General features: G+C 40.7%; 1 protein-coding gene across 2 annotated transcripts in view; it reads right to left on the bottom strand.

Annotated features, from left to right (window-relative positions):
- The window catches only part of LOC100755633 (rho guanine nucleotide exchange factor 38), a 108,508-nt gene that overhangs the window by 24,836 nt on the left and 56,588 nt on the right, over window positions 1-27,084 (bottom strand). For both annotated transcript variants that reach the window (XM_035451851.1, XM_027395742.2), the window contains exons 4-5: window positions 7,998-8,145; window positions 3,345-3,362 (exon numbers count right to left, since the gene is read on the bottom strand). In XM_035451851.1, coding sequence (XP_035307742.1) covers window positions 3,345-3,362; window positions 7,998-8,145 — 166 coding nt within the window. The remainder of the gene's footprint in view (window positions 1-3,344; window positions 3,363-7,997; window positions 8,146-27,084) is intronic.

The following is a 27,084-nucleotide window of genomic DNA, read 5'->3' as shown; positions in this document are numbered from 1 at the left end:
TATATATATATATATTTAATTCCAGGGAGAATAGAAGGAAAAATATAACTTAATGACTGGCTATAATTTTTTGAATTTCTTGTATTTCATGACCACAAATATTGTACATTTTATATTTATTTTATAGTAACAGTAAAGAAAGCTTTTAAAAATTTAATCTCCTTATGGAACTTTTAAGTCAGTAATAAAGAAAACTGTAGCGAATAGCAGTTGCCATAAAATATGGAAGTCAAAATAAATGCAAAACTATTACGTTTTAGAATAATAGAGGGGGACAGTGAATTATAACCCATGCAGATGAGTGTAGAGAAGCAGTAACTAAGGAAAAACAATACTTAATCATTTCAGAAAATTTACCACTAACAGTTTCTTAGTATATAAGAGAGTGGGGAGCAGAGGGGCCTGGGCATTAATATGAGAAGAACCAACTGAAAACACCATGTCAGGAACTGTCTAATTTGGGGGGTGCTAAGAAAAAAAGCGAAGGGGGGGTCATCTGAGGAATTAAGAACGCTTGGAAATTAAACGAATAAAAGTAGAGATAACAACCGTGTGCACTAGGAATCTCGAAGTTAGTATCTATTGGTAGAATTCCCAGAATAAAACATCAGAACACATCAGGAGGAGAAAAACATAATGAGATTTAAGAAAAGTCAGCCACTCACAGCTCCTACTGCCCAGAACGTGAGCCTAAACAGTTTCACTTAGCCACCTACAAAACTTCAGTCCCCTGGGAACAAGGAGACTCTTAGATCCTTCAGAGAAACAAACAGGTACCACAGACACTGGAGATGGAAAATAAAGAGTGACCTCTAAATTCTGACAATGATGGCAGTGCTGGTGGTGACCGCGGCAGCCATGGTGGTGGGAATGTGTGAAGAGGTCAACATCAGCTTCCTACCCCGATCAAGTGAGCTCCAGGCAATTCCCGTCTGAATCTTCCTATCCCATGAGTACAGAAGCATCTCCAGTTTTTATGGGGGTGCTGGAAATCCAAACTCAGCTCCTCATGCTTACATGACAAACCTGTTAACTATGAGCCATCTCTTCAGTCCCCTTTCCTTCTGAAATAAAAGATAAAACGGTAGCCTATTTGCCATCTTAAAAACAATAATCATCTTCACAAGAACCAGCGATATGGCTAAGTGGGCAAGGGTACTTAGTGTCAAAACTGAGGATTCCTGGAACCCCCACAGTAGACAGAGAGAACAGACTCTCTCAAGTTGGCCTCTGACCTCAACCCTGTGTGCTTTGTACACATGGAGATCAGAAATGGGAACTATTTGCAGCAGATGGTGATTGTAATGCTCAGTTCCCCATTGCTGTGATAAAATACCATGACCAAGTGTCTTAGTCAAGGTTCTATTGCTGTGAAGAGACACTATGACCACAGCAACTCTTATAAAGGAAAACATTTAATTGGAGTTTGCTTATAGTTTCATAGATTTAGTCCATTATCATCATGGCAGGAAGCATGGTGGCTTTGCAGGCAGACATGGTGCTGGAGGATGTCAGAGTTTTAAATCTAGATCCGCAGGCAGCAGGAATAGAGAAAGATACTGAGCCTAGCTTGGGCTTTTAAAACCTTAAAGCCCATTCCCTGTAACACACTACTTTGTTCAAGTCCACACCTACTCCAACAAGGCCATGCCTCCTAATAGTGCTACTCCCTATACTCCCTGGTTACCATGTATTTAAATCTATGAGCCTATGGGGGACATTCTTATTCAAACCACTGCACCAAGGCAACTTACAGAAGGAAGATTTTATTTGGGCTTATGGCTCCAGAGGAATAAGAGTCCATCACCATCACACAGGGTGTTAGGGTCCATGATGCCTGGGAAGCATGGCAGCAAGTGGCAAGCATCCTAGCTGGAACAGCAAACTGAGAGTATTCATCTCAAATAGTCACAAGCAAGAAGCAAAAAGATGGAATTGGGAGTAGCTCCAGCCTTTTAACTCACAAAGCCTGGCCACTCAATTACATATTTCCTTTAGCAAAGCCACACCTTCTAAACCTCCCCCCAAACAGGGCCACTAACTGTGGACCAAGTGTTCAAATGCGCTAAGGGCGGGACATCTCAACCAAACTATCACAATGATAAACACAGAGACCCACAACTGGTTGAGGGGCAGAGAGTGAGACTGTGAAATGCTCAAAAAATTTTTTTGTTTGTTTGTTTGTTTGTTTTGAGACAGAGTTTCTCTGTGGCTTTGGAGGCTGTCCTGGAACTAGCTCTTGTAGACCAGGCTGGTCTCGAACTCACAGAGATCCACCTGCCTCTGCCTCCCGAATGCTGGGATGAAAGGCATGCACACCAACACCCGGCAAAATGCTCAAAATTTAATGGGACACCTATGTCACTCTCTTCTTCCCAAGACTCAAGGCTCATTGCAGAAAGGGGGGCATAAACAATGTAAGAAAAGGGATACTGGCTGCTTACTGCCGAAATGGGCAAGTTCATTAACCCAGGAAAGTGACACTGGTCTTGGATAGACACTACTCAGGAAGCAAAACTGTCATCATGAAGAATATTGATATGGCACCTCAGATAGCCATTACAGCCATGTCCTGGTAGCTGGAATTGACTTCTGTCCCTGAAAAGTGACAGCTGCCATGGGCAAGAAAAACAATTGCCAAGAGATCAAAGGTCAACCCTTTGTTAAAGTTTATAATTATAATCACCACAAGGTCTTCTATGGATAAACCCTCGGACAAAACTGTTGCCAACGAGGAACAAAGATGCTTTTAGAGATCCAGCTCTGAAACACAAGTCCAGGTGTGAAGCCAAGGTTAAGTTTGAGGGACAATACAAGACAGGGAAGAACAAATGGGTTTTTCCAGAAGCTTCCCTTTTATGTATATTTTGCTTCCATCATTAAAATCACACACATACAAAAAGAATGCAAGTGGTACAGACACAGCAGGGCAGCTGTACATACAAGCTCACCCCAACTGTGACAGCATGCACAAGCCCCGTGCAAACTCAAGCTAGACTAAATCTCAGAATGGAGATGGGCGGTAGACCAGTAGTCCCACCCCTAGCCAAGGAGATATTGGCAAGTGATAGGTATTGGAGAGGAAGAGTCAGTATTCTTTGAAAATGTTGCCTCTGTGAAGTCAACCATGTGCCAGTGGAAAGCCACATACCCAGGAGGATACAGGCAGCACAAACTTGATGGGTGGTGAAGAAGAAGACGGGAAGTTGGGCAGAAAGGAGAAGTGGAGCTGGGAGGTTCTGGAGGAGAGGGTGAATATGATCAACCCCTGTTGTATGAAATCAACAAAGAATAAATTAAACTAAAAATTAAAAATAAAAAAATCTTTAAAAAGAAGTACTTACTCTTGCATGTATATATTCCTGTAAAAGAAGGAGAGAAAGTAAATCAATAAAAATTCACACATATGCAACATTACAAATACTTTCAAATTTTACTATATCAAATGAAGTAGTGGGTGAGTTTCATGCATGCCCCATGTAATCAAGTGTCTTTAATAATAAATGCTTATGCTGAGCTGGATGAGTTAAAAATGTTCTAAGTTCTCTATACATGTGGAAGACAGTACATGTGCGTAAAGCAACTGCCTCCTCAATCCCCAGACCTGTGTGTGTAAATGGATCCCTGGACATCTTGGAATAACTGGGTTCTGCTGAGTCCAAAACCTCCAAATGGGAATCAGAGACAAAATTACACTTATAATTTTAGAAAATTATTAAATGATATTTTAAAATTCCACAGTGAAAGGAATTATCTCTCTGAGGTCCTGGAACTCGTATACATTTCCTTTATGCTGCCATTTTTCCATTCACTTATATCTTCCTCTAGTGGAAAATCTCATTTGTTCTAGGATTTCTTTTTGTAGATCATGTATTATAAAGTTAGTAAAACAAAAATAAAACCATTATTTCCCATTGAAACAAGTGTTGGGCAAATGGTAGTATGTAAATGCACTGAAATTGAAAGACACCATTTTATTTTTAAGGCCTGGAAAAGACATAGAGCTCTCTTTTTCTTTTATTTACTTCAACAAAACAACTTGAAATTATAATAATACTAGGCACATGTTTAATGTCACATACCACTCTCTACAAAGGAACCTGACATTTTTCTAATAGAGGAAGTCATACTCTGTAAGGAGGAAATGCTGCATTATGACATCACCTAGTTTTCTCATCACTGAAGAAGAAACAATCTTTTTATGATAGATTTTGAAGCTTTCCAGAAGGTGACTCTAGCTGAGGACAGTCTAGGAAGAAATTAAACAGTGTCCACTCAGCTTTTTATGAGGTAAAATAATTACTTCCTCTCCTGCTGGGCTCATTATAATTTGACTCATGAATCAAAATTTTTCTGTGGCTATTCCTTAAAGGTTGTAGTCTGTTTCCAAACAATGCCATACTGCAAGGAGCTGAAGAAATTTCCAGAGGTGGTTTTGGTTTCTATCTGGGACCCTCCATTTAGACTCAAGACACAGGTGGTGAGTAACTAAGAATGCAGCCCCTTAGACAGGGCGTGGCATGAGTTTCTTGCTGCTTCCCCAAGTGGGAAGGCCACAGGAGCAAGGTGACTAGACTACCTAGATGACTGAAAGGTAAATGGTTTTCCTCCTGAGGATGGGACCTTGGTTAGCAAAAAGATAAATACAGGTTCATTTATAGCACTAAGACATGAGGAGACTAGAAATGTGAGTCCAGTTACCAAAAAATGATTAGAAATGTCCTTTTGTCCTTATTTTATTACATAATAAACAGACAGGTTGGGGCCATGGACCTACAGCAGAGGCTTTTTAGTAATATTTCTAACTGGAGAAACTGAAAAAGGAGGCAGCAGACAGTTTTGTTCTAATTATACCTACATGTGTTGAATAGGTGTCTGATTTTCACTTCTTCACATAAATCAGAAATCATAAGTAACTCCAAAGAGCCTAAACAATGAGCTCCTCAGTAAACAAAGATGTAGTAATACAACAACATTGTAAGCAATCCTATGGGGTCACTTGTCCCACTCAGCTAAAGTCCTTGCTGAATTTTAAACAGAGCTTGAAACATCCAGTTTCTAGGCTGTAGGTGCAGGGGCATACTGCATTTCTGGAGAATTTTAATTAAAAAATATTTATTTTATCTATGAGTATTTTGTCTAGTGTATGTATGTGTACCATGTAAATATGAATGTCAGGCACCCAAAGAGGTCAGAAGAGGGTGTCTGAGTCTCCGGAAACTGGAGATACAGATAGCTGTGAGAACCATGCGGATGTTAGAAGTACAACCAGGTCCTCTGTAAGAGCAGCCAGGATTACTAATCATGGAAACATCTTTCCCACACCCTTTTAAAAGTTACTCACTGTTAATACACACTCCTGGTATATCAGGCACTGGAGAACTCACACACCAAGAAATACTGCCCTAACACTTCAAAGCTAATTTTCTGGATCCAAATATAATTTTCTCTTTTGCATGAAAATGGGCTTCAAAGAATCATGAAGGTTCCTAAGATTGAATATCATACAGAATGAGGCGGTCCCCCTGCCTTCCTGTTGGAGGTTAGTCTTGAACAAAACCTACAGAGATGCCTTCTGGTGTGTTAAATAAATGAACTTTGCATTGCTGGCAAAGTTTTCCAGACAGTTTTATCTCTGACTAGAGTTTATGTTTCTCGGAGGCAAGAGCCATGCTTATATATTAAAATAGTTTCAACATTATCTAGTGCTCTTAATAAATATTTATGAGGCCCTCAATAAACATTTTAAATTTGGTTAAAATATGACCTAAGTCACTTTAAAATCTGCTTTACCTTCTGAGGCATGAAGCCACCTCTCATGCAGAATTTTTGCTTTAAATCAACTCATTCCAGTATCCCTTGCACTGCTGAAAATGGAGGCCACAGCTAATGTTCATTAGAAATGGCAGCCGCGCCTTTATTTAGCCAGTAGGAAAAGGCAGGGTGACAGTAATAGCTTTGACTGATTACTTGGCAAGGGAAACCAATCCCTGAGGGTGTTTGGGACTCTCTTTGGCCTATAAACCTGTTTGAAAACCTGTTCCTCAGAATTTAAAGCTTGCCTCAGCTGAGGTCAGTGTTATAGTGATGTCAATAATACGGTTGCACTCAGCCTCCAGGCAGACCTACACAATCCGTCTTTAACTTTATTTTCATGGAAAGGCAACTTTGGGGAAAATATCTCCAGCTTAAACTGTTTTATTTTGATTTTTCTTTCCCCTAAGAAATAGCTCTGCCAATATTGTTTCATTTGGATTTTGTGCATTCTACACCTTAACACCTTTTGGCGGGTGAGATTATTTCTAAAAGTCAGAATGGTCCTGAATACACAGAATTGGACACATCATGGGTCAGTATATTTGAAGCTTAAAAAGGCAAAACAAGTTATTAGGTCTGAAAGTAAGTTTGGCATTCCACAATTACCTCTACCTTTAAATGCTTCTAAAGGAAATGCTGTTGAGCTGTGCTGCATAGAGAATACTATAGTGGGCTCTGTTCTCTTACAAATCAAAAGTTTATTGCACAGCACACTGTTTATTCTCACCCGAGCAGCTTAGAGAAGCAGTCAGGACTATGAACCTGAACTGATCAGCTTCCTGTCCAGGTCCCTTGGGCCCTGGGGTTCGATATGCAGGTTAACGAAGGAGCCAGTTCTTCATATGTTATGTGACACCCCCCCCCCATTATTTCTAGAACCTGAAGGAAAGTGACCCAAGATACACATGTGTTGTGAGAAGGTGTTTTGTACGAAGGATATCATTATCTGAGATGAGGATAAACAGACCTGTTCATGCAGAGGACGTGTTCTCCATATATGAACTTATTTAGGCAAATACAATTTTATACTTTAATTTTTCTTTGAGCTGATACGGTAACATTGGCATACACTGAAATAGTAAAATTTAGCCAGAGCTGCTGAGCTGTGCTTTCAATAAATGTTCACTTTTTTTCCACTCAGGGTATGGAAAAATGTTAAAATCCTGCAATTTTTGGCCAGTAGAGGGCAATAAAGTTGAAATTTAATCAACACTTTTTTTTTTTTTTTTTTTTTTTTGAAGCCATGGAAGCAAATTAAACTAATTTTCAGTTCTAATTGGAGCCTGGAAAGTCTTCCTCCACCGTGGCCTCATTTAGTCTCCCCACTGCACCCCAATGCTGCTACAAACTTCTCCAATCAAAGGAGGACTCCCCCTTTCTCTCACATACTAGGACACACAAAGGTGTGCTAGAGTTTCAGATTGGCACATCTTGCTAAACACTTGTGCTCCCTGAAGCTTGTTCACCCTGACTGGATGTGGCCCATCTGACAGCATAGAGTCCTCAAGAATGAAAGTCCTTAGGAGAACTGGACAAGATGAGGAAAAGGAGAAAGAGTTTAGCTCTAAATAGGACTCCAGCTTCATGGAAGAGGTCAGATCAAACACAGGCTCACAATCCCCGATTTACAAAGATAAAAATCAGTACTTACTAATTACTTGGAGAGCAGCAAGAGTTTAAAGACTCTCATTCAAGCTTGTGTAGCACCACTACCGCCTTCTCACATATTATGGATGAGGAAGGCAGAGGATCTAATTGTCCTGAAGCTAACTTTCGATGGGCTTTAATCATCCTCACAATCTCCCCACAGTGAATTAGGGCAGCAAGGACTATTCAGGAATTCCACTAATGGAATTAACTCACTGCCCAGTGGCCCTTGAGAATGCATGAACAGCAGCCTACCTTTCATACCTAATTTATTTTGTCATTACTGTTTGACAGTATTGCATTTCCCCTCAACTCTACAAGGCCTTGAATCTTTGTCTCACTTGCTATTTTCAGTCATCCTCTTGAAGGGAACAAAAGTCAGTCAGGGCTTGTAGCACATTGGCTTTCCACAAGGCAGCCGTCTGATCAAGCCCTGTGAAAAGCTGGCTGTGTGTGACCTTTCATCTCTGTTCACCTCAGATGGCTCCTGCTAAGCAACCAGAGTGATGGAGTCGCCATTCGAGAAGGCTTACTTTAAGGACTGGATACAGTGGCCCAGATGCTGCCTCAACTCCTCTTCCTTTTCATAGGACTCCAGTATACTGTGTGCTTCATCATGATGGTAGCAGTAGACTTTATAAATATCCTCCAGTGGTCCTTTAATCTGCAAGAATACCTCTCCTGAGCAATGCAAGACAAAGACAAAATGACCTCATCAGACCAAAGTGGTATTTCATGCACTATGACTCAGAGCTGACTGCTGTAAGAAGTTAGGTCTATCCCACCTGATCCCCAGATTGTACGGAAGGGATGCCAGAAGCTGATTGTTCCCCTTTCCTTCTCTTCCTCCCCCTTTTCTTCTCCTCCCCTACAGGCTCCCCTCCCGCTCTTTTCTTCCTTATATAAAACAAATGAAGAGCATAACGGGTTGGTGCACAGGATCACAGTTAAGAGCTGACTAAATTAGAGTGGTCTGCCCATGTTTAAAGCATAATATGCTAATGACTGGCTTTGAGACTTAAAATGATTTTAATTCTCTGACTCTGTTTCCTCATGTTTACATTACTAGCTATAAGAGATTCAGTTTCATAGAGATATCACTACAATTAAGAGAGATGGTGTGTACAAAACCCAAAGTAGAGTGTAAACATAATAAATGCTCAAAATGGAAAAAAGGTATTGTTGACTTATTAAAATTATAGGAGATAAACCAGATATGAGGTATGTGGTTTTATTGATACTTAGTCCACTAACAACATTTCCTAAGGCTCTTTAGAAGGTAAACAGTAGAATTTAGAGAAAAAAGTAAACATAGGAGAGTGGGTGGAGAAATGGTTCAACAGTCAAGAACACTTCTATTCTTCCAGAGGACCAAAATTTGGCTCCTAACACCCACATCAGGTGGCTATCAACCACCTCTAACTCCAGGTCAGGGCATCTAATGCCTTCTTCTGGCCTCTGCAGCACTTGCACACACGTGACATACCCATAAATAAATATAAATTTTAAAAAGGAATTTCAACAAATAGAACATTTCTCTCTATATACTATGATAATACTGTGAGGGAAGGTTAGGAGAGTATAGGAAACAGCTTGGACCAATTGTATTCACATATTTCATGGATCCTCTTTGTTATTGTGACAAAATTATAAATATAAATAGTGGGCCTAGTAAATGCCAGCTGATAATTTGATTTAGTCACGCACCCCAGCACTTCTAACTGAGCATAAGCCTTCCCCTTCCAACCCAGCAAGGGTTGGAAGCAAGGGCTACCATGTTGAGGGAAATGTACGGGAAATGGATGACAGGATCTAGTCTCAAAAAAGCATTGTGAAGTTGAGATTGGTGACAATTTGGAAGCTGAACTGACTGCAATGGCTGGATTTCTTGCCAGTGACATGGACATGCTATGTGTAGCAGAGGAGAAAAGTCTTGAGTACTGTGGGGGACCAAAGTATTTCCGCTATGGAATATTTTGAGATTCAGCCTTGGGTCTCACTAAACATGGAGCACTGGAAAGCTCCGGCCCACTATTGTACTGTTAATGTCAATAAGGCTACTACTGTTTACCATGACCTCAGGGTAATATGCCTATTATTTCTATCTGTGTGTGCCTAAGCATCTGAATAGACCCTCACCTGGGTGGAGGAGAGAGAGGTGTGAGTAACTTGTGAGGACAGAAGGTTAGGAGTGAAGGGGCGAGTGGCCAGAGCAGAGAGGGACAAAGAGGATGATTCCCTCATGGTATTGGCAGGATGGTTAAGAAACACCAGAAAAGATGGCTAATAAAGAAATGACTCTAGTTCCACAACATGGAACTGAGAGCTCTCTGAAGATGACAAGATGCCTGTGTTTCATCTTTATCGCTGTTGGGTTGCTGGGAGCTTCCAGGTCCACACACCCCCACTCAGATCGAACCTCATGGCTGTCGTGGGTTAAAGCTGAGACAAGCTGGGTCACAACCAAATGGCGCCGGAACGAGGGGCCTGAGAATGGGGGAAGAAGCCATGGACACCACGAAGAAACGGGCAAGGCAGAGTCTTGGACACTTTGGAGAGACAGTCGTCGAGGGCAAACCGGTTGGGGAAGAAGCACGCGCAGGAAAAAGAAGAAAGAAGTGGCCGAATGTGGTAAGTGAACAGCGTTAAGTCAGGAATAAAACTGTATATAATTGTAGAAATAGGAAACAGATATATGTAATATAAAATAGGAAGACGTCAGCCAACAGCTGACAAAAAAAGATAAATCTGGTTATTTAACCCTTAAAGCAGAAATGTGCACAAAATATATATAAGATGAAAATGTCAGCCAGCAGCTGACGAAAAAAGGTAAAGCGGGTTATTTAACCCTTAAAGTAATGGAAGATGGGCAAATGAGAGAATGTCAGCCAGCAGCTGATGAAAATAGGTGAAATGGGTTATTTAACCCTTAAAGTAAGAGAAAATGCACAGAGTAGGTGTGAGACTGAAATGTTCAGTCAGGTGATAAAGTAGTAAAATGTAATGTGTTAAACTCCGGGATGAAAAATGCAGGTAATTGTAAATATGAAACAGGAATATTATCCAGATAGTAAAGAGAAGTAAGTTAGCCTTGAAAGTAAAAATGTATATAGTTAGAGAAATCAGGCAGGTAATTGTTAGTCAGATGATTGTATATTTATTTACTTGGATATAGTTTAATAGCCAGGAGAGCTAAAACAAAGTGAAAGCAAGTACAGGAGATTTTAGAGTTTAAAAGTTTAAACTTCCCACTTGCAAAAGCCACCGCCATGATGCAGCATTTCAAGTTGCACAGGGGCTTGGGAAGACATAGGCGCGGCCTCACACACACGCAGGCCCTCGGGAGATATCTAGGAATGTAATGGAGAACAGAAACCTCTGCACCTACTTAGGGGCAGCTGGATAATAAAGAATATACAGGACCAATGATTGGGATCAGCAGGGAGTAACAGTTAATAAGTACCAAGATGGAGAGTCTTCACCTCCTTCATTTTAAGCTGGAAATACAGAAAGGCAAATACTCAACGGTAATGTTCAGCAAGAGCTAAGAGAATTGGAAATTTTAGCGAAATTACTTACAGGAGATAAGGAATTTACAGGTTTCCTTGGATCAGAGAGAGTGACTAGGGAAACATAGCAGGACGCATGTGCCATTACCATTCAAACAGCTCCAGGAACTATTAATGGCTTGTGTCCAGTATGGACCAACAGAGGCTGATAGGGAATATTGCTGTAGAAGCATCACCCCTAGGAAATTGAAAGCGGGTAGCCAAGGACTGCCGGTCAGGAGGAAGATATTTGTTATAAAGAGCAGGCAGGGACCTAGGGAGTTAGTTCAGAATTGGTTTCTAGGCCTGTGTGGACATTATACAAAAAGGTTAGGGACACAGGTGTTAGAACTTTGATTGTGAAATAGCTAGCTTATGAGAATGTTGGTAATGCATGCCAGACCACGCTAAGGCCTCACAGGAAGAGGACTGATGTGGCGAGTTCATTAAGAATTGTTCAGATATGGACCTAGCTTACACTCAGGGATTAGCGATGGTGGCTGCCTTACAGGAACTTCAGTTAAAAATAAGTTATTCCTACACAGAAAGCGAGGCATAGGGAGGAAGAAATGCACAGAGCCTTCTAGAGGTTGCTTTGGACATGTTCAGGAAGAGCTCCAGGTCAGACAGAGTCCCAACAAAAGAGAAAATAAGGGATTAGGCTTGTGCCCAAAATACAGCCTCAGATTTTTCAGCGGCCCAGAGGGCATAGTCGAGCTAAGGCCAAGGTCAACCGTGGAAGCGGCCATGGTCTGCCGGCCCTCAGCCAGCGGCTTGGTGCCACCTCGTGCAGGCGTCTACAGCAGGCTGTACAAAATGGCTGACAGGGCGGTGGACAGCCTGCCTCCTCGTGGTAACTTACAGCCTTGGGAGGTGCCGCCATGACTGATGGCTAATCAATGTATATAAATGCTATTGATACAGTCAGACAGAAACTGTTTTTGAGACTTATAGAGAAGAAAGGGCAACATATTTAAGCTTAGAATTGTTCAAATTTTGGATGCTCATATTTCAATGATTGACTATAGCTACTATGTTAGAAATTTCAATTAGGGAGTTTTCTTTTCAACAAACTGATCATAACCTAGGCAAAAGGAGAAATGTGAGAGGTATGCAAGTTATGAATGAATGGTGTGGTCACACCTGGATGCATGATATGATTGTGAATTTATGAATGTGGATGAATGGAAATGCCTAAATTGCCTCTAATATGATTAGAGATATTTACATTGCCTCGGATATTGTTTAAAAAATATCAAAATCACTTTATATGGTCAAAATGAGCACCCAGTCAGTCAGTCAATGTCCTAACAGGAAAAATTAATGATTTGAGCCCTAGGAGATAGTCAATTGAAAAGTTAGTGAAAATCTATAGCGTTAGCTTAGAGACATGAGGAATCTATGGATGATTCTGTAAAATTTGACAGATGAAAGGATACAGGTCTTACTAAATTTTTATGGTTAAAAAAGGAAATCTAGAAAATAAAAATTGATACATGATTTTAAAAAGGGTTTGTGAAAAGGCTTAGGAGAGAGCCAACCTGTTAGGTTCACAGCTTGATTGTTGTCTTTGCAGATGCAGATTAAGTCAGGTCAGCTAAGATACAAATGAGGTCTTATCAGCTTGTCAGCTTCGAAGGTTAGATTAGAAAAGGCTACTCAGAAACTTTAAATAAATCTGAAAAATTGTTAAAAACATATGTTGTATTCTAAAGAAATTAAGGCTTAATAGATAGCAATTGGAAAAGATAGTTTAAAATCTTTAAATGAGTTTTTTAGAAATTGTTATAAAATATTCATTGGCTAAGTACCTTTTTTGGAACATCTAATGATGATTTAAATTCTTTAAGTAAGATTCTATAAGGAGATAATGATTCAGATGTACCCAGACAGCTAACTAGGAAAGTAGACAAGTTCTATAATTAGAGGAGGCGATTCAGCATCATCAGATATATTGACTATGCAAAACCATGGGAAGCTTATGTACTCCCCACAAAGCATAGTCCGACTTCTGTTTTATGGCCATTACTATTACTATGGTTGTGCCTATCATCTCACCAGCCTAAATATATTAAACCCTTATTTTAAAGCATTAACCTACATGATACAGAAATGCTATATAGATTCTAGGAAGTATTTTAGGAGAAAACCAAGTATGATACATGTCTCCTACTCTAAGCAACAGTTTAATTGGTTGTTTCAGAACAATGAGTCATGGGCGATTGCCTTTGCTCAGTTTTCAGGAAGAATTGATAATCAGTTTCTAGCTCATGGACTGTTACAATTTGCACTAATACATCCTTTTGTATTTCCAAAATTGTAAAAAGCAGTTCTGTAAAAATATACTATGTTAGTTTTTACCAACGGTTCTATTGGGAGAGTCACTTACATAGGTTATTAATAGAAAGGAATAGAGAGAGCAGACTGCTCTGGCTTCAGCTCAAATAATTAAACTACAAGCTGTTGCAATGGTCTTTTAAATCCTGGTAAATAATTCATTTAATTTGTATACTGACAGTCACTATGTCTTTAAGGCTCTTGAGGTAATAGAGACAATTCCATACATAGGATCCAATATTAGATTGAAATATTATTTGAGCAAATTCAAAATGTTATTCACCTAAGAGAATTACCATGTTTATGGGTCACACTGGGAACCTATTAAATAGGCCTTTCCCTGATTACTAGCCAAAGGGAATGAATTAACTGATTAACAAAATTGGTTGGTTTGCCTCAAATAGAAAAAGCTCGACAGGCTTGTAACTTAATTCATCATAATAGCAAAAGTCTAAGTAAGAAATTTGGCTTAACCAGAGAGACTGCTGGTCAAATCATCAAACAATGTGGTGGAAATATGTCCACAATATGACTATGGCTAATTTAAGGGTGAGTTCCTAAGGCCTGCTCCCCAATTATTTGTGGCAAATGGATGTGACTCACATTACAGAGCTTGGCAAGTTAAAAATGTGCCACTCCACAAACAGGAGAAGCCACCAGGCATGTTATAAGTCACTGTTTAAGATGTTTTGCTTGCATGGGAGTGCCAAAAGTTATAAAAATAAATAATGGGTCTGGATATACTAACAAAGCTTTCCAGCTTATTTTGTGCTTAATGGAAAATTGATCAAAAAACATGTATTCCTTATATATGCCCAAGAACAAGGAATAAGAGAGCAGGCCCATAGTGCCCTAAAAACACAGCTTCTAAGATAAAAAGAGGGGAGCTGTGCCCCCAGTCCCCACATGGTGCATTAAAGAATGCACTGTTTATCTTAAACTTTTTAAATATGGATGCCAGTGAGCAATCTGATGCAGACAGATTCTGGCATGAAGGAACTCGAGCAAATTTTGCTCAGGTCAAATGGAGAGATGAATAGAGGGGGCCAGACCCCATAATTATTTGGGGGTCGAGGGCATGTCTGTGTTTTCTTGCAGGAGGAGAACGAGGCACACTGGCTACCGGAAAGATTGATGAGAAGCATGGAACCGAGAAAAACGGGACCTGGGCCCACAGGAGACCATCTGAAACAGCTGGAGTGAAACACTGGACCTATATTTCCTGAACCTTGAGGACATCTGACCTACAGTCAGAGGAAGAAGGGAGACACACCCAGTTCCAGTTTCGAGATGCATCCCAGAGTTCCAGCTTCCATACAGACGGACTACATTCGCCTCTCTGAATCCGTGAATGCTCATCCAGGAGCAGACTAAGAACTTGATAAAAACAGCTTGCTTTCTTGCCACAAACAGACACACAAAACTGTTTTGCCAGTTTTTCCCATTGGGAAAAAGGACCCATTTAGGACGGTCGGATACTGGCATAACCCAAAGCAGCAGAAACTCCTTCACAATGCTTAAACAAGACATGGACAAAAGACTTTTTAGTTAACTTTCAAAGACTGATATTACAAACCTGATGTTAGAACTTCGGACTTTGAGCAAAAAATAGATAAGTTTCAAGGGGCATTGAGTCCCAGGTAGGGAATAAAGAAAAGAGGATTTACAGTTGTGAAATTGTTCACACCCCACAGATTGTGAGACTATCTTATTGTCTTTTGATTGCTTTGTAACTCACCCTAATGTATGTTCATGATTGAATTGTTAATGTCTGTGATGTTGCTATATGTGTTATGCAAATGTTATTAGAAACTAGAAGTCAGAGTTCATTCTTACAGGAATGTAACTTGCAGTTTACAAGCCTTAGGATAGAAGTATGTTTTAGGGAGCAAACTTTAATAAGGTCTGTATCAGAGGCACTAGAGGCATTGCCACAGAGATTTTTAAAAGGCCATTTTAACTTTTACATGTCTTCATCCACAGGAGAAGGTTTGCAGCCATGAGAAGCTGAGATGCTATTCTCCTGGAGGTTTCTTGCTGATTCAGAATGCGTGGAGCAGGACTATGGCCCATCCCCCACTAACCTTATTTGTTTTACAGAGACTGGTTCCAGTCAAAGACGGTACGGTTTTCCTTGCCTTCAGGGACTCCTAAGACAGAACACATATGATGGAATGCATGATTCCATGACGGGCACCCCTTGTGGGTTGAAGGGAGCCTCCTAAAACAGGCACAGTCATCTGTCCTGATGCCGAAGCACAGGTTTCTTTTTATTAATTTAAGAGAGAGGAATTGTGGGGGACCAAAGTATTTCCGCTATGGAATATTTTGAGATTCAGCCTTGGATCTCACTAAACATGGAGCACAGGAAAGCTCCAACCCACTAATGTATTGTTAATGTCAATAAGGCTACTACTGTTTACCATGACCTCAGGGTAATATGCCTATTATTTCTATCTGTGTGTGCCTAAGCATCTGAATAGGCCCTCACCTGGGTGGAGGAGAGAGAGGTGTGAGTAACTTGTGAGGACAGAAGGTTAGGAGTGAAGGGGCGAGTGGCCAGAGCAGAGAGGGACAAAGAGGATGATTCCCTCATGGCATTGGCAGGATGGTTAAGAAACACCAGAAAAGATGGCTAATAAAGAAATGACTCTAGTTCTACAACATGGAACTGAGAGCTCTCTGAAGATGACAAGATGCCTGTGTTTGATCTTTATCGCTGTTGGGTTGCAGGGAGCTTCCAGGTCCACACATCCCCACTCAGGTCAAACCTCATGGCTGTCGTGGGTTAAAGCTGAGACAAGCTGGGTCACGACAGAGTACATTAAATGTGCTTTTCTGTAACTGTTCCAAACATGTTATATAAGTGCTTCTTTCTCTACATGCACCAAGAGGTAAGAGCTTATTTATCTATTATGAGTTAGGAATGAATAAGTCTGAACTGGAAGCAGATAAGTGATTTACTTAAGTCCTGCTGGGAGGTGGCAAAGCCAAGCTTACAGGCCAGACCGTGTTCTTGAGTTTCAATCCTCACACTCCGGAGCCCTGCTGGACATAGGCTGCAGTGGGAATTATGGTGATTTGGGGATAGATTTTGTTGTTCTAAATTTTGTAGCTATGTTCCCTTATTATTATTTGTGATACCTCTAAAGTGCTCCATTCATCCAAAGCTTAATCAGCCAATAAAAGACTTTTGTTTCCTCTTCATTATATGGAATTTCTTTGTGCTTATAGCTGGGTTCTGAAGTAACATAAGTGTGTGTGTGTGTGTGTGTGTGTGTGTGTGTGTGTGTGTGTATGCTTGTGTGAGTGTGTATGTGTGTGTGTGTGTGTGTGTGTATGTGTGTGTGTGTGTATGTGTGTGTGTGTTGTGTGTGTGTGTGTGTGTGTGTGTGTGAGAGAGAGAGAGAGAGAGAGAGAGAGAGGGAGAGAGAGAGAGAGAGAGAGAGCCTCAGGAAGGGTTGAGGGGTTCTTGCTGTTTCTGGTATTTAACTGGGTTAGCCTTTCTCCCAGTGTAAATCTTGAAGATCTGCCCTTTTAAGACAATAGCACACAGAGAATGAAACTTTTAGCAACCGAAAATAAGACAGGAAAGCAAGTGAATTTATGGTTGGTTATAAAGTGAAGAGAGACTCCAAGTAGTACAACCAGGTACCAAATGGGAAGTTTGGGACAGACCTAAGCCTTAGAAGTAGGATGAGTGGCAGACGTGGAGAGAAGTTCCCTGGCATCTTCATATGAGATGAAATTAAGTATGTTCAGTGCATACATACATTACAGATATGTATATTCACTACAAATGAGGTAATAATAGAGATGTAAGAAAAAGAGGAAAGAACAAGGGACAGCCTGACAAATACACATGATCTAATCAGAAAGTTAAAAATCAAAGGCAGTACTTGATTTATATGCAAGCAAACCATCACTTGCAAATTCCCTCATATGTTTTTAACAGCAGTGTCCCAGAATTTCTAGGTGTCCCCTTGACAGAGAGCAAAAGCTTCTTCTTTTTTAATTCCCCGAGTAAAATTCTATTGGGGTTCTAATAGTAATTATTGAAGTTAAAAGATATTTAAGTCCTCTAATTGAAAGTCGTTTATTCACCCAGAGGCCAGCAATAACACTGGTGGGCAGAATATTTGATTGCCCTCCCAGCCCATTCTGCTTCATAATAGTGCTGATGAAGCGAGGCATCTCCCTGCCGAAAGTGATTCTGTTTCCACGGTAACGTAAGTCTTGGCTGCATGTCTTCAGTGGTGAAGGACAACTGCTCAATCTAACGTATGTGCGCTGGAAGGATGATTAGCAGTGGAGAAAGGAGTGAACCTAAGACCAGGGAAGGTAATTTCACTCTGGCTGCCTGACACAAAAGTGCCAGAATCCTAGAAAACAAAACTACCATCTTCTTCTTTTTAAAAATTATACAACTAAATAGGGAAAAAAATGCTTTTTACGGTGACATTCCCCCAAAGCAACTATCTTGCAAAGGAGAAAATAAAAGCAAAAACAAAACAAACAAACAAACAAAAACCAGCTCTGTTTTAAATTTTAGTCATCACCTTAGCGATTTCCCATAGTCTCTGTCCTGGGAAAAATGTTCAGATGGGTCAGGCAGTTGCCTGTCATTGACGCCAACATATTCAGGTTCTTCTATGTTTGAGTTCTTGTTGATTCACCTCTTCTTGTCTTTTAGCACCCCATGCTCCAGGGTGTGGAATCTGTATCATTCTGAAGTTCCCCTGTCGATATGCAAACTTGGGTGAAGCCATGATATTCAGGGAAGCTTATCCTAGGCTTCGCATAAGAAAATGGCTCAAATGGGAATGAATGTCGTTATTCTTTTTAGTTCATCTTTGCTTAACAAAGGTTTAGTGGATGACTGTTTTGCACTGAGCACTATAGTTTGTATGTCAGACACAGAGATCCCACAGCTCATTCAAATAACATACATAAGCCAGCAAGGGCAATAGAGCAGAGTTAGGCTCCATTCACTGTGCCATATGAAAGTGCAATACTAGAGCTGGGCAGCACAGGGGGAACTCATTGAGTCTCTCAGGAACTAACTATAAGCGAGTATGAAAGCAAGGAGATAGTGGGAGGGGAAATGCACACAGAGTCTCTGAATGGCCTTGGATGGAAGGTCAGAGAGTCTAAGATAGTGGGGAAACTCCTGAAGCTGTGAAGGTAGTCAGGTCCCTCAGCAGAGTGTGTACCACTGAAGAGCAGAGCCTGAAGGAGACGGAAAAGCACATTGAGATTTTAGGCAGTGGATTGACAAGACTAGACAATGGTTTGGAAGATTATCCTGATGCTGAGTCTTATGATAGGTGGAACTGAAGAAATGAGCTGAGACAGGAGAAGAGAAACCAATTATAACAGAAAGAAAAGTAAGGGTAAGAACAGAGGCGGGGGTACAACAGTTAAGAGTATTCTGTGGATCTGGGATGTGGCTCAGTGATAGAGCCCATGCTTATCCTGTGTGAGGGCCTGGATTCAATGCGCAGAATCCCAAGGACAAAAATGTGCTGGAGCACCAACTGCCTGTGTTCAAATCCAGGTTTTACTATTTTTGAAATGTCTGCATTTGGGGAAGCTATCTGCCCTCCCAGTTCTGTAATTTCCTCATTTGTGAAATGAAGAGTAAAGTAATTGCAAGATAACTGATAACTAATGGGGTTAACTATGTAATGATTTTTAAATCGGTAGCTGGTACATGCAAATACTCAAAGGGGGGTTGGCATAACAAGGAAAACCAAAGCAGGGAGGAGAGAGAAGAGAGGGGGAATGGGGCAGCGAGAGTACATGAACAGCAAAGCATTTTTCCAGGATTCCATGCGACCGAACAAAGATCATGTGTGGACTGGGTTTAAGGTGCGAAGACAATGAATTTACGTGTAGATGTACTGATTCAGAATTGCTTGTTATGTGGGAATGTCAAGTGGGAATGTCCTGTGAAGACTTGGATATGTGAATACGGGGTCAGGGAAGTAATGGATACACATTTGAGAGAGATGTAAGGTTGCGAATTGTGGGGAGTAGAAGTCATAGATTGAATGTGGCTGTCTCAAAGAAGTCCAGAGAGAGAAAAGGAAGAGGGTGTGAAGATCCAAGGTTTGTGAGCTCTTACATTGAGAGGAGACAAGCAGATGAGGCCTCGGAGAAGCAAGAGAAGGCACGGTCACAGAGAATAAGTGGAAACTAGGAAAATCAGCAAAGCCAAGATGAGTCTTGTGTGTTATAATGACATTGAAGTCAATGGCGGATTGTGCATAGGTACATGATTCCAAGAAAGTTTCCCCTAGTCTGTATTGTATATGCTGACTAATTTGTATTGTTATGAAAATATATGGCAGCCTTCTTGGCTTTCATAATTTCAATCTATAATGTTTGCATATGACAAAAGTAGCTAGTGGTGTCTCTCTCAGTATGTGTCCCATTCTAAGGAACACTTGGCTATACAACACAGTGAGAAATGTAGCCGAGATTGAAATTTGGGATTTGCAGAGTGTGTTGTCATCACCTCCCATCACCTAGTCACATTGTATTTTTTCCCTAAAGCAATAGACAGTTTGCTTGCTCCAAATAGTTTTGGTGTAAGAAGGCATGTGCTTATTTCTCTGTGATGCAAAAACCCGAGGACAATGCAAAGCTGCCACTAGCTTGAGAACACAAGTCCCCGGGCATTACAAGTTGTGAATCTGTTCTTCTGAGCTCCTCTCCCAACTTCACAGAATTTGGTTTGACCACACACCTAGTTGAAATACAGATTTTATATTTTTGGTTGTGAGCCTCGACTTTAACGGCTGAGCTATCCTTCCAGCCCATCTAGTGAGAGCACAGGGACCCCAGTCATAAAGCTGGGGAACCACCATTGGATGGAACCAAGCCCTCTGAATGTGGGTGCCAGCTAGGAAGACTTATGGGACCTCTAACAGTAGAGCCAGTGTTTATCCATAGTGCATAAATGGACTTTGGGAGCCCCTTCCCTATTTATTGCAGCCCAGATACACAGAAGAGGGCATAGGCCCTCCCCAAAATGATGTGACAGACTTTGATGATTCCCCTATAGAAGGACTCACTATCCTTGGGGAGTGGGTGGGGGGCATGGGAGGATGGGAGGGCGAAGGAATGGGGAGATTGATATGTAATATAAGATTGTTTCTAAAAACCAAAAAAATTTTAGAGATTAGAGGTTCAACTCACTAACATAACAACAAATGAAAAGAGAAAAAAAAATATAGGTCTTGTTATTTCTCAAATTTCTGGTAGCTAGGAGTGGCAAAGTACACCTTCATAAGCATGTTTGTATCTGTGTTATGAAATAAAACCAAGTGTAAAATACTCCCCACAAAGTGAAAAGCACTTCACAAGGAAGAAGTTTTTCTACTTCTTACAGGAAGTGGTATCTGAAATTGGAACAGCTATCACGTCCTCAGCTATCATGGGGTCACAATTCCAAAGCGACAAGCTGAGGAGTTTGCAAGAGAAAGCTATGAAGAGCTGCACAGATCCTGGATTACAGCAATGGAGAGCTCTTGCTATGGACAAAAAATTAGTCCATTTTAGTTCAGTCTGTTGTTTAGTTTTCTACCCGGAGCAGGCAAATGCAATCATCATCAATCCCAATGGTCTTTCCACAGCTTGAGCTGTAGTGATACAACCACAGTTAACTGCCGAGTCTGTCTCCTCCAAAGCCTGTGCTATTTCCTGACCTTTGGGTACCGTCAGGATTTGCCCCTGACATGCTCATCAACTTTTAGTTTCCTGGAGGATGGACATCCTCAGGAATGGGCAAATGCTGATGCTGCTGGGACTAAGGATGGTGCTGTGAAATAGTCTTTTAGCACATGGTGAACATGTGTTGCTCTCATTGCATTAATAAAGAGCTAAATGGCCAGAAAGAGGTTAGGTGGGACTTGCAAACTGGGAGAGACCTCTAGGATCAAGAAGGGTGGAGTTACCAGGAGACTCAAGGAGAATCAAGATGAGCATGCCGTACTGAGGCAAGGTGCCAAGCCATGTGGTAAAACTTAGATAAGAAATGTGGGTTAATTTAAGTCATAAGAGCTGGTTTGCAAGAAGCCTAAGCTGCCAGCCAAGCATTTATAATTAATAATAAGGTTCTGTGTGGTTATTTGGGAGCTGGATGGAAGACAGAAAATTCTGCCTACAGAATGGTGTTTCTATGTGTATCCCTGCAGCGTCCAATTTTTCACGCATTTGTTTAAATGTACCTTCAACCCCCCAGTGCTCCTATCACAGCTCAGCTATTATTTCTATTAGCCACCAGCACAACATCCTAGAACTCACTCTTCTCGGAGAATAGAACTCTCAGACTTTATTATCATTGCAAGAAATAAATCCAAGCATCCCCCAACCTTGACCTCACTTAGGAGACTGGAGGCCTAAGCCCAACACTGCAGCCTAGAAACCTCTCCCTCACAGCCTTTCTTCTTTGTGTGGACTTTGAATCCTTGACCATGAAAATTCCATATTTTCATTGTCTTCTTTGGAACTGACAGCTTTCCTGTCACTGTTTATATGTTACAGGTGCCTAGAAACAACTTGATCAAGCTTATCTGTGTCATGATTCCCTCTCTCTCTCTCTCTCTCTCTCTCCTCTCCTCTCCTCTCCTTTCTTCTCTCCTTTGCCCCTCCCCTCTTTCCCTATTCCCCTCCCTGATGATTATTGCGTGCCTCGTGCGCTCAAAGGTGATATGTAGTCCATAAGGCTAAGATTTCTTTATTCAAATAAACACCAGCCCAAACGCAAGCCAGAGCGTGCCAGGGGTAGCAAGGCAGCCAGGCCAGAGAGAGGGGCCAGAAAGAAGGGGCTATTCACGTGTGCACGGTCCCTTAAGAATTGTTCCCAAGTCACCTTAGACCTCCCCTGACCACGCCCTCACGGGTGTGTCCCAGGACACCAGTGGGGGGGGTTACTAGGAGGCGGGGCTACAGTGTCTCCCTGCACCTCCCCCTCTCCCTCTTGGAATACTCATTCTGTTGAGCCACATTGAAGCATATCCTAGAGGGTATAATGGCATGAATTCTCAAATAACTAATACTTCTTCTCACAAAGAATCTGCCTACATACACACACACACACAATATATATATATATATATAATATATATATATATATATATATATATATATAACATTTAGGCTGAAGCCACCCCCCTCATTAAAAGAGACAAAACTTTAAAAGAGTACACAGAACTGCTATCCAACAACAGTAGTTAACCTATTGAACCTCAGATATGGAAAACTCCAAATTATCTTCATCTGAGTCTAAACTCACCCTCAAGAAAAAGCTTATAGGAAATCACAGCTCCCTCTCCACAAGCTTCTTCTAGTCCTGTTCTGTCTACACTATGTATGAGGTGAGTGTGTAAATAGACTGCAGCATATTCTTGAAGTCGTCTTTAAAATACTTTGAAACATCACAATTGTGCAAACATATCTAACACAACACAATTATTAGGTGGGCTCTCTAATGCCATGTAACAAACCATTGTTCCAAAGGATATTGGATTAAAACAATCATTTTGATTTTCTGTTGCTGTTTTATGTGCTCACTGGGCTCAGCTGAGTGACTTGTTGACTTTACTTCATGTTCTCTGGGGATGTATGGGAAGTATATCACTGGACAGTCATTCACAAGCCTGGTCCCTTGACAGGCAATTGGATATGTGGCTTTCCTGAGATACTGGGATGGCTGAACCGATTTCTCTACCTGTCTCCATGTTGTTTTGCCACATCATCTTTCCAACAAGATAGAAAGACTTATTTGGCCGTGTTACACGAGCAGACTTTGTTCTACTTTCTTGGAGCTTAGCCCAGTTACTGTCACAGTTCATTTTTACTGCATTGTATGAGTCAGAGTCAATGAGAATCTGGGCTACTTGAAAGCCATCATATCATCTTTTATTTTATTTGTCCTTGCTTGCTATTTTCATTAACTGCTGTAGAATATGCTTGATTTCAATAAAAACAAGAACCAAAGCTCATCTCTAGAGATTTTAAAACAACTTTCCTATCTAGATTCAGTCTGGATTTTAAAATCCACTTTCTATTTTGGCATTGGAATCTGGACAGTTTCCTCATCCCTCTCAGACCTGCAAGCATTTGTATCTATTTATAAACTTGAACCTCACCCAAACACCAAGGTGTGTTGAGTAAATTTCTCCTCCTCATTTATTGAGGTATCTAGTGGATCTGGCACTACAGCTGTGAGTCACAAACTCTTATTCCTGCTGTCTTAATACACAGAGTTGGAACACCTGTGCTTTACGTTTTGTGGTAACATGATTTTGGAAACATCTCACCCAATCAGTTTATGTTATGAAATCTAAGTGATAAAAGGAACTTCCATTGAACTCTGCACTGATGTGTGTGTCTTAATGAAGGATCGTGGAAGCCTCTTGCACGGTGTCTAAGGCACACTGGAATGCGAATGAACTTACAAGACCTTCCCATACTCTCCTGACACGGGCCCTTTACTCTGTTCCCATCAAGACTGCCTTTTGCTTGTAATTGCTACCCTTCTGAGTTAGTCAAGTCCAAGTTCAAATGCCCCTTTCCAAACCAAGTCTGCCTCAGCACTTGAATTGTTTTTACTCTGGGATTCCATAGGAATCAACTACTGTCATGTAAAAACACCATCCCTAAACCTAAAAGATGAAAAACAGCTGTTTGCTCAGGATCCTTGTGTTGAGTTGGGCAGTTTCACTAGGATGGCTCATCTCTCTGTGGTGCTGACAGACTTATGTGTTTACAGTCAGCTGATCAGCAGTGGTAACATGATTTACCACCATGATTTACCAGCAAGCAGTGTCTGGTCAGGAGGCTGAGGAGGACTGCATTCACCTGTCTAAGGCCGTGTCTGTGTTTTTTGGAATGGCTTGGGAGTTTGGGCTTCTCTCTTTATGATCATAGAGTAGAGTTTATCATGCAGTTATAAAACATCATTTTGCCTCCTTTTATTAGAATCACAAGGCCAGCTCAGAAGCCAGCTCAGAAGCTCTAACTAGCAAAGCTCCAACTGACATTTTTAAAATTACAGCCTTTATTGTTTTAATATTCTGAAATATTTCTGTAATTTTTCTAGTTGTGACTAGCAAATTCAGAAATATAAGCAACTTTAATTGAGTATTCTCCATAAACAGTGCTTTTTTATTTTAAAGCTTGAACTGATTTCATAATAATAAAATACAGAGTCAATATAGCTTCCCGACACTCTGCATACAGCTTTCCTGTGTTAATATACCAAATAATCACAATATAACTGTCACTTAGAGGAACTGGCTTGTTTCTATAATTGTGTCCCTTACTTTTTTTTTTTTTTTTGATATGTTGAATGCTTTCTTCTGATTGGATGTGTCTGTAAACTCTGGAGGCATAGACCACAGGTATGATGCTATGTCAATCACAATGCAAAAGGTTTTCTATGAGAGGCTGATATTTCCCACTGTTTTTGATCTTGATCAATTGATTAAAGTTTGTTTCTTACCATAGGATTACCATGCTTCCTTCTGATGCCAGAAATTACTGGTAGAGATAACTTGAGGCTTTGAAATCTGTGTTGTCTAACTTTCACCGAGGATATATCACATTTATTAGTGGATTTTTATATAAAACAGTTACAATGATGATGGCTGTCTACTAGTGGATTTGTCTATTTTTCCTTTACTTCTGTCTTTATACAATGAAATCTACTGAAGAGCAGGTTTTCATTCCCATTTATTTATATCCATGTTTGTCGATATCCATTTTGTTATATTGGTTGTAATTTAATACTGGCTTTATGTTTGTATGCATTTATTAGTTTATTTATTTTGGGGTGTGGGTGGGTGTGTGGGGTGTGGGGTTCATGCGCATTTGCAAGTGTGCATGTAGATACATGAGCCTGTCCATATGTATGATGAGGACACCGGGTGTCTTTTCTTGCTCTCTTCCTTATTCCTTTGCAATAGGGTCATTCGCTGAACCTGATACTGCCCATTTTCCAGCTAGACTAGCAGCAAGCAGGCCCCAGCAGCCCACCCGGCTCTCCTGTTCACCACACTGCACCAGGGTGCACTGCCATGCCTGGCTTTTCCCACAGGGTGTTGGAGATTCCCAACTCTGCTCCTCGTTCTTGAGCATATGCACCAAGTGCTTTCATCCACGGAGCCTCCTCAGACCAAAGTTGCCAAACGTACTTTAAATTGGAAAATAACTTGTAAATATGGAAGCATCCAATAAGTTCAGAATATTCTGATAACTGGAAGATATTAAAATTCTAATTATGCATATTCATATTTAAGGGTGTATTTATTTGAGCTGAAATACATTCGAAATTCCCATCTTTTGCCTTTGTTTGGATTCTTTTCTTTCTTTTTACAAGTGAAAAAACTTACCAAATTATTTCTATTTATGATTTTTCAAAATGTAATATTGTATAATCTAGTACAAAATATAATTTTATCATGTAAAAGAAGAGCATCAAGCCAAGCTTGGTGGCTCATGGCTGTGATCCTAGCACTTAAGAGATGAGTCAAGGGATCATAAGGATTTCCAGGCCAGCCTGGTCTATGGAGTGAGACACAATCTCAAAAAAATGAAATGAAATGAAATAAATTAGAAGTGCTCCATCAAAAGCTTCTTTCCATAAGCCAAGTGTATGAAAGTTCAGTTACAGAATTTCAAAAATATTTTATACAACATGAGCTCTTATTGTTTAATTTTCAAGCTCATTCTTTGTTTTGGTAAGGATAAATTCCAATGTCTTTTTGTCTATAATGTATTTTCTATCATTGTAACCAATTTTTCTGTTTGCTTAGTAGCTTAATTAAAAGCATATCCTGCTTCTGAATACACTGCAATCAATTCCATAGGCCTCTTCAGAAACCAGCCCAAAGCCACTATAGGGAAACTTTGCATTCTAAATTGAAGGGTGTGTGTATCAGGATCCCAATGGGGACCTGATGAAAGCTTGTGGGAGTTCACAGACTCTGGACAGACAGCTAGGGAACTGACATGGGACCATTCTAGGCCCTTTTCAGCTGGGTGACAGTTTGTGTAGCTTGGTCTGTTTGTGAGCAGTGGGACCAGGATCTATCTGCCTCTGATGCATGAGCTGGCTCTTTGGAACCCATTCCCTATGGTGAGATGCCTTGTTCAGCCTTGAGGAAGTGGGGAGGACCTTGTTCCTGCCTCAGTTTGATACAGCATGCTTTGTTGATTCCCATGGCAGGCCTTACCCCCTCTGAATGGAGACGGATGAGGAGTGAACGGGGGGCGGGAGGGAGAGGAAGTGTAGAAGAGAGATGGGGGAGGGAACATGAAGAGAGGAGGGCAGGGAAACTGTGGTTGGAATGTGAAATACATTTTACAATGATGAGTAAAGAAAGAGAACAAAGAAACAAAGAAGGTCTCGACTGTCACGCATAAGGAAATTTGATAGTTTAACAGCAAATTCATCTTCAGATATTGCCTGTCACATGCATTCTGGTTTTATGTGCAGAAAAGGATGCATACATTTTGACCAGTTTTTTTTTTATGGGAATAAAATAGCAGCTTTATAATCAGCATCACACAGTTTCTTTACTACAGATTTTATTTTAGTAAAAACATTGTTTTTCTGTGATCCTTTGCTTTACCTGTGTGTACTCATATTGTCACTTGCAGTCACAATATCATTGTTTTGAAGATCTGTTATATTTTTAATTGTGTGTGTGAGCACAGTGTGTGT

Source organism: Cricetulus griseus (assembly GCF_003668045.3).
Source record: "Cricetulus griseus strain 17A/GY chromosome 1 unlocalized genomic scaffold, alternate assembly CriGri-PICRH-1.0 chr1_0, whole genome shotgun sequence".
In the NCBI taxonomy this organism is placed as follows: Eukaryota; Metazoa; Chordata; class Mammalia; order Rodentia; family Cricetidae; genus Cricetulus; species Cricetulus griseus.
The sequence above is the reverse complement of the archived record's forward strand: the minus strand, read 5'-3'. Positions and strand labels throughout refer to the sequence as shown.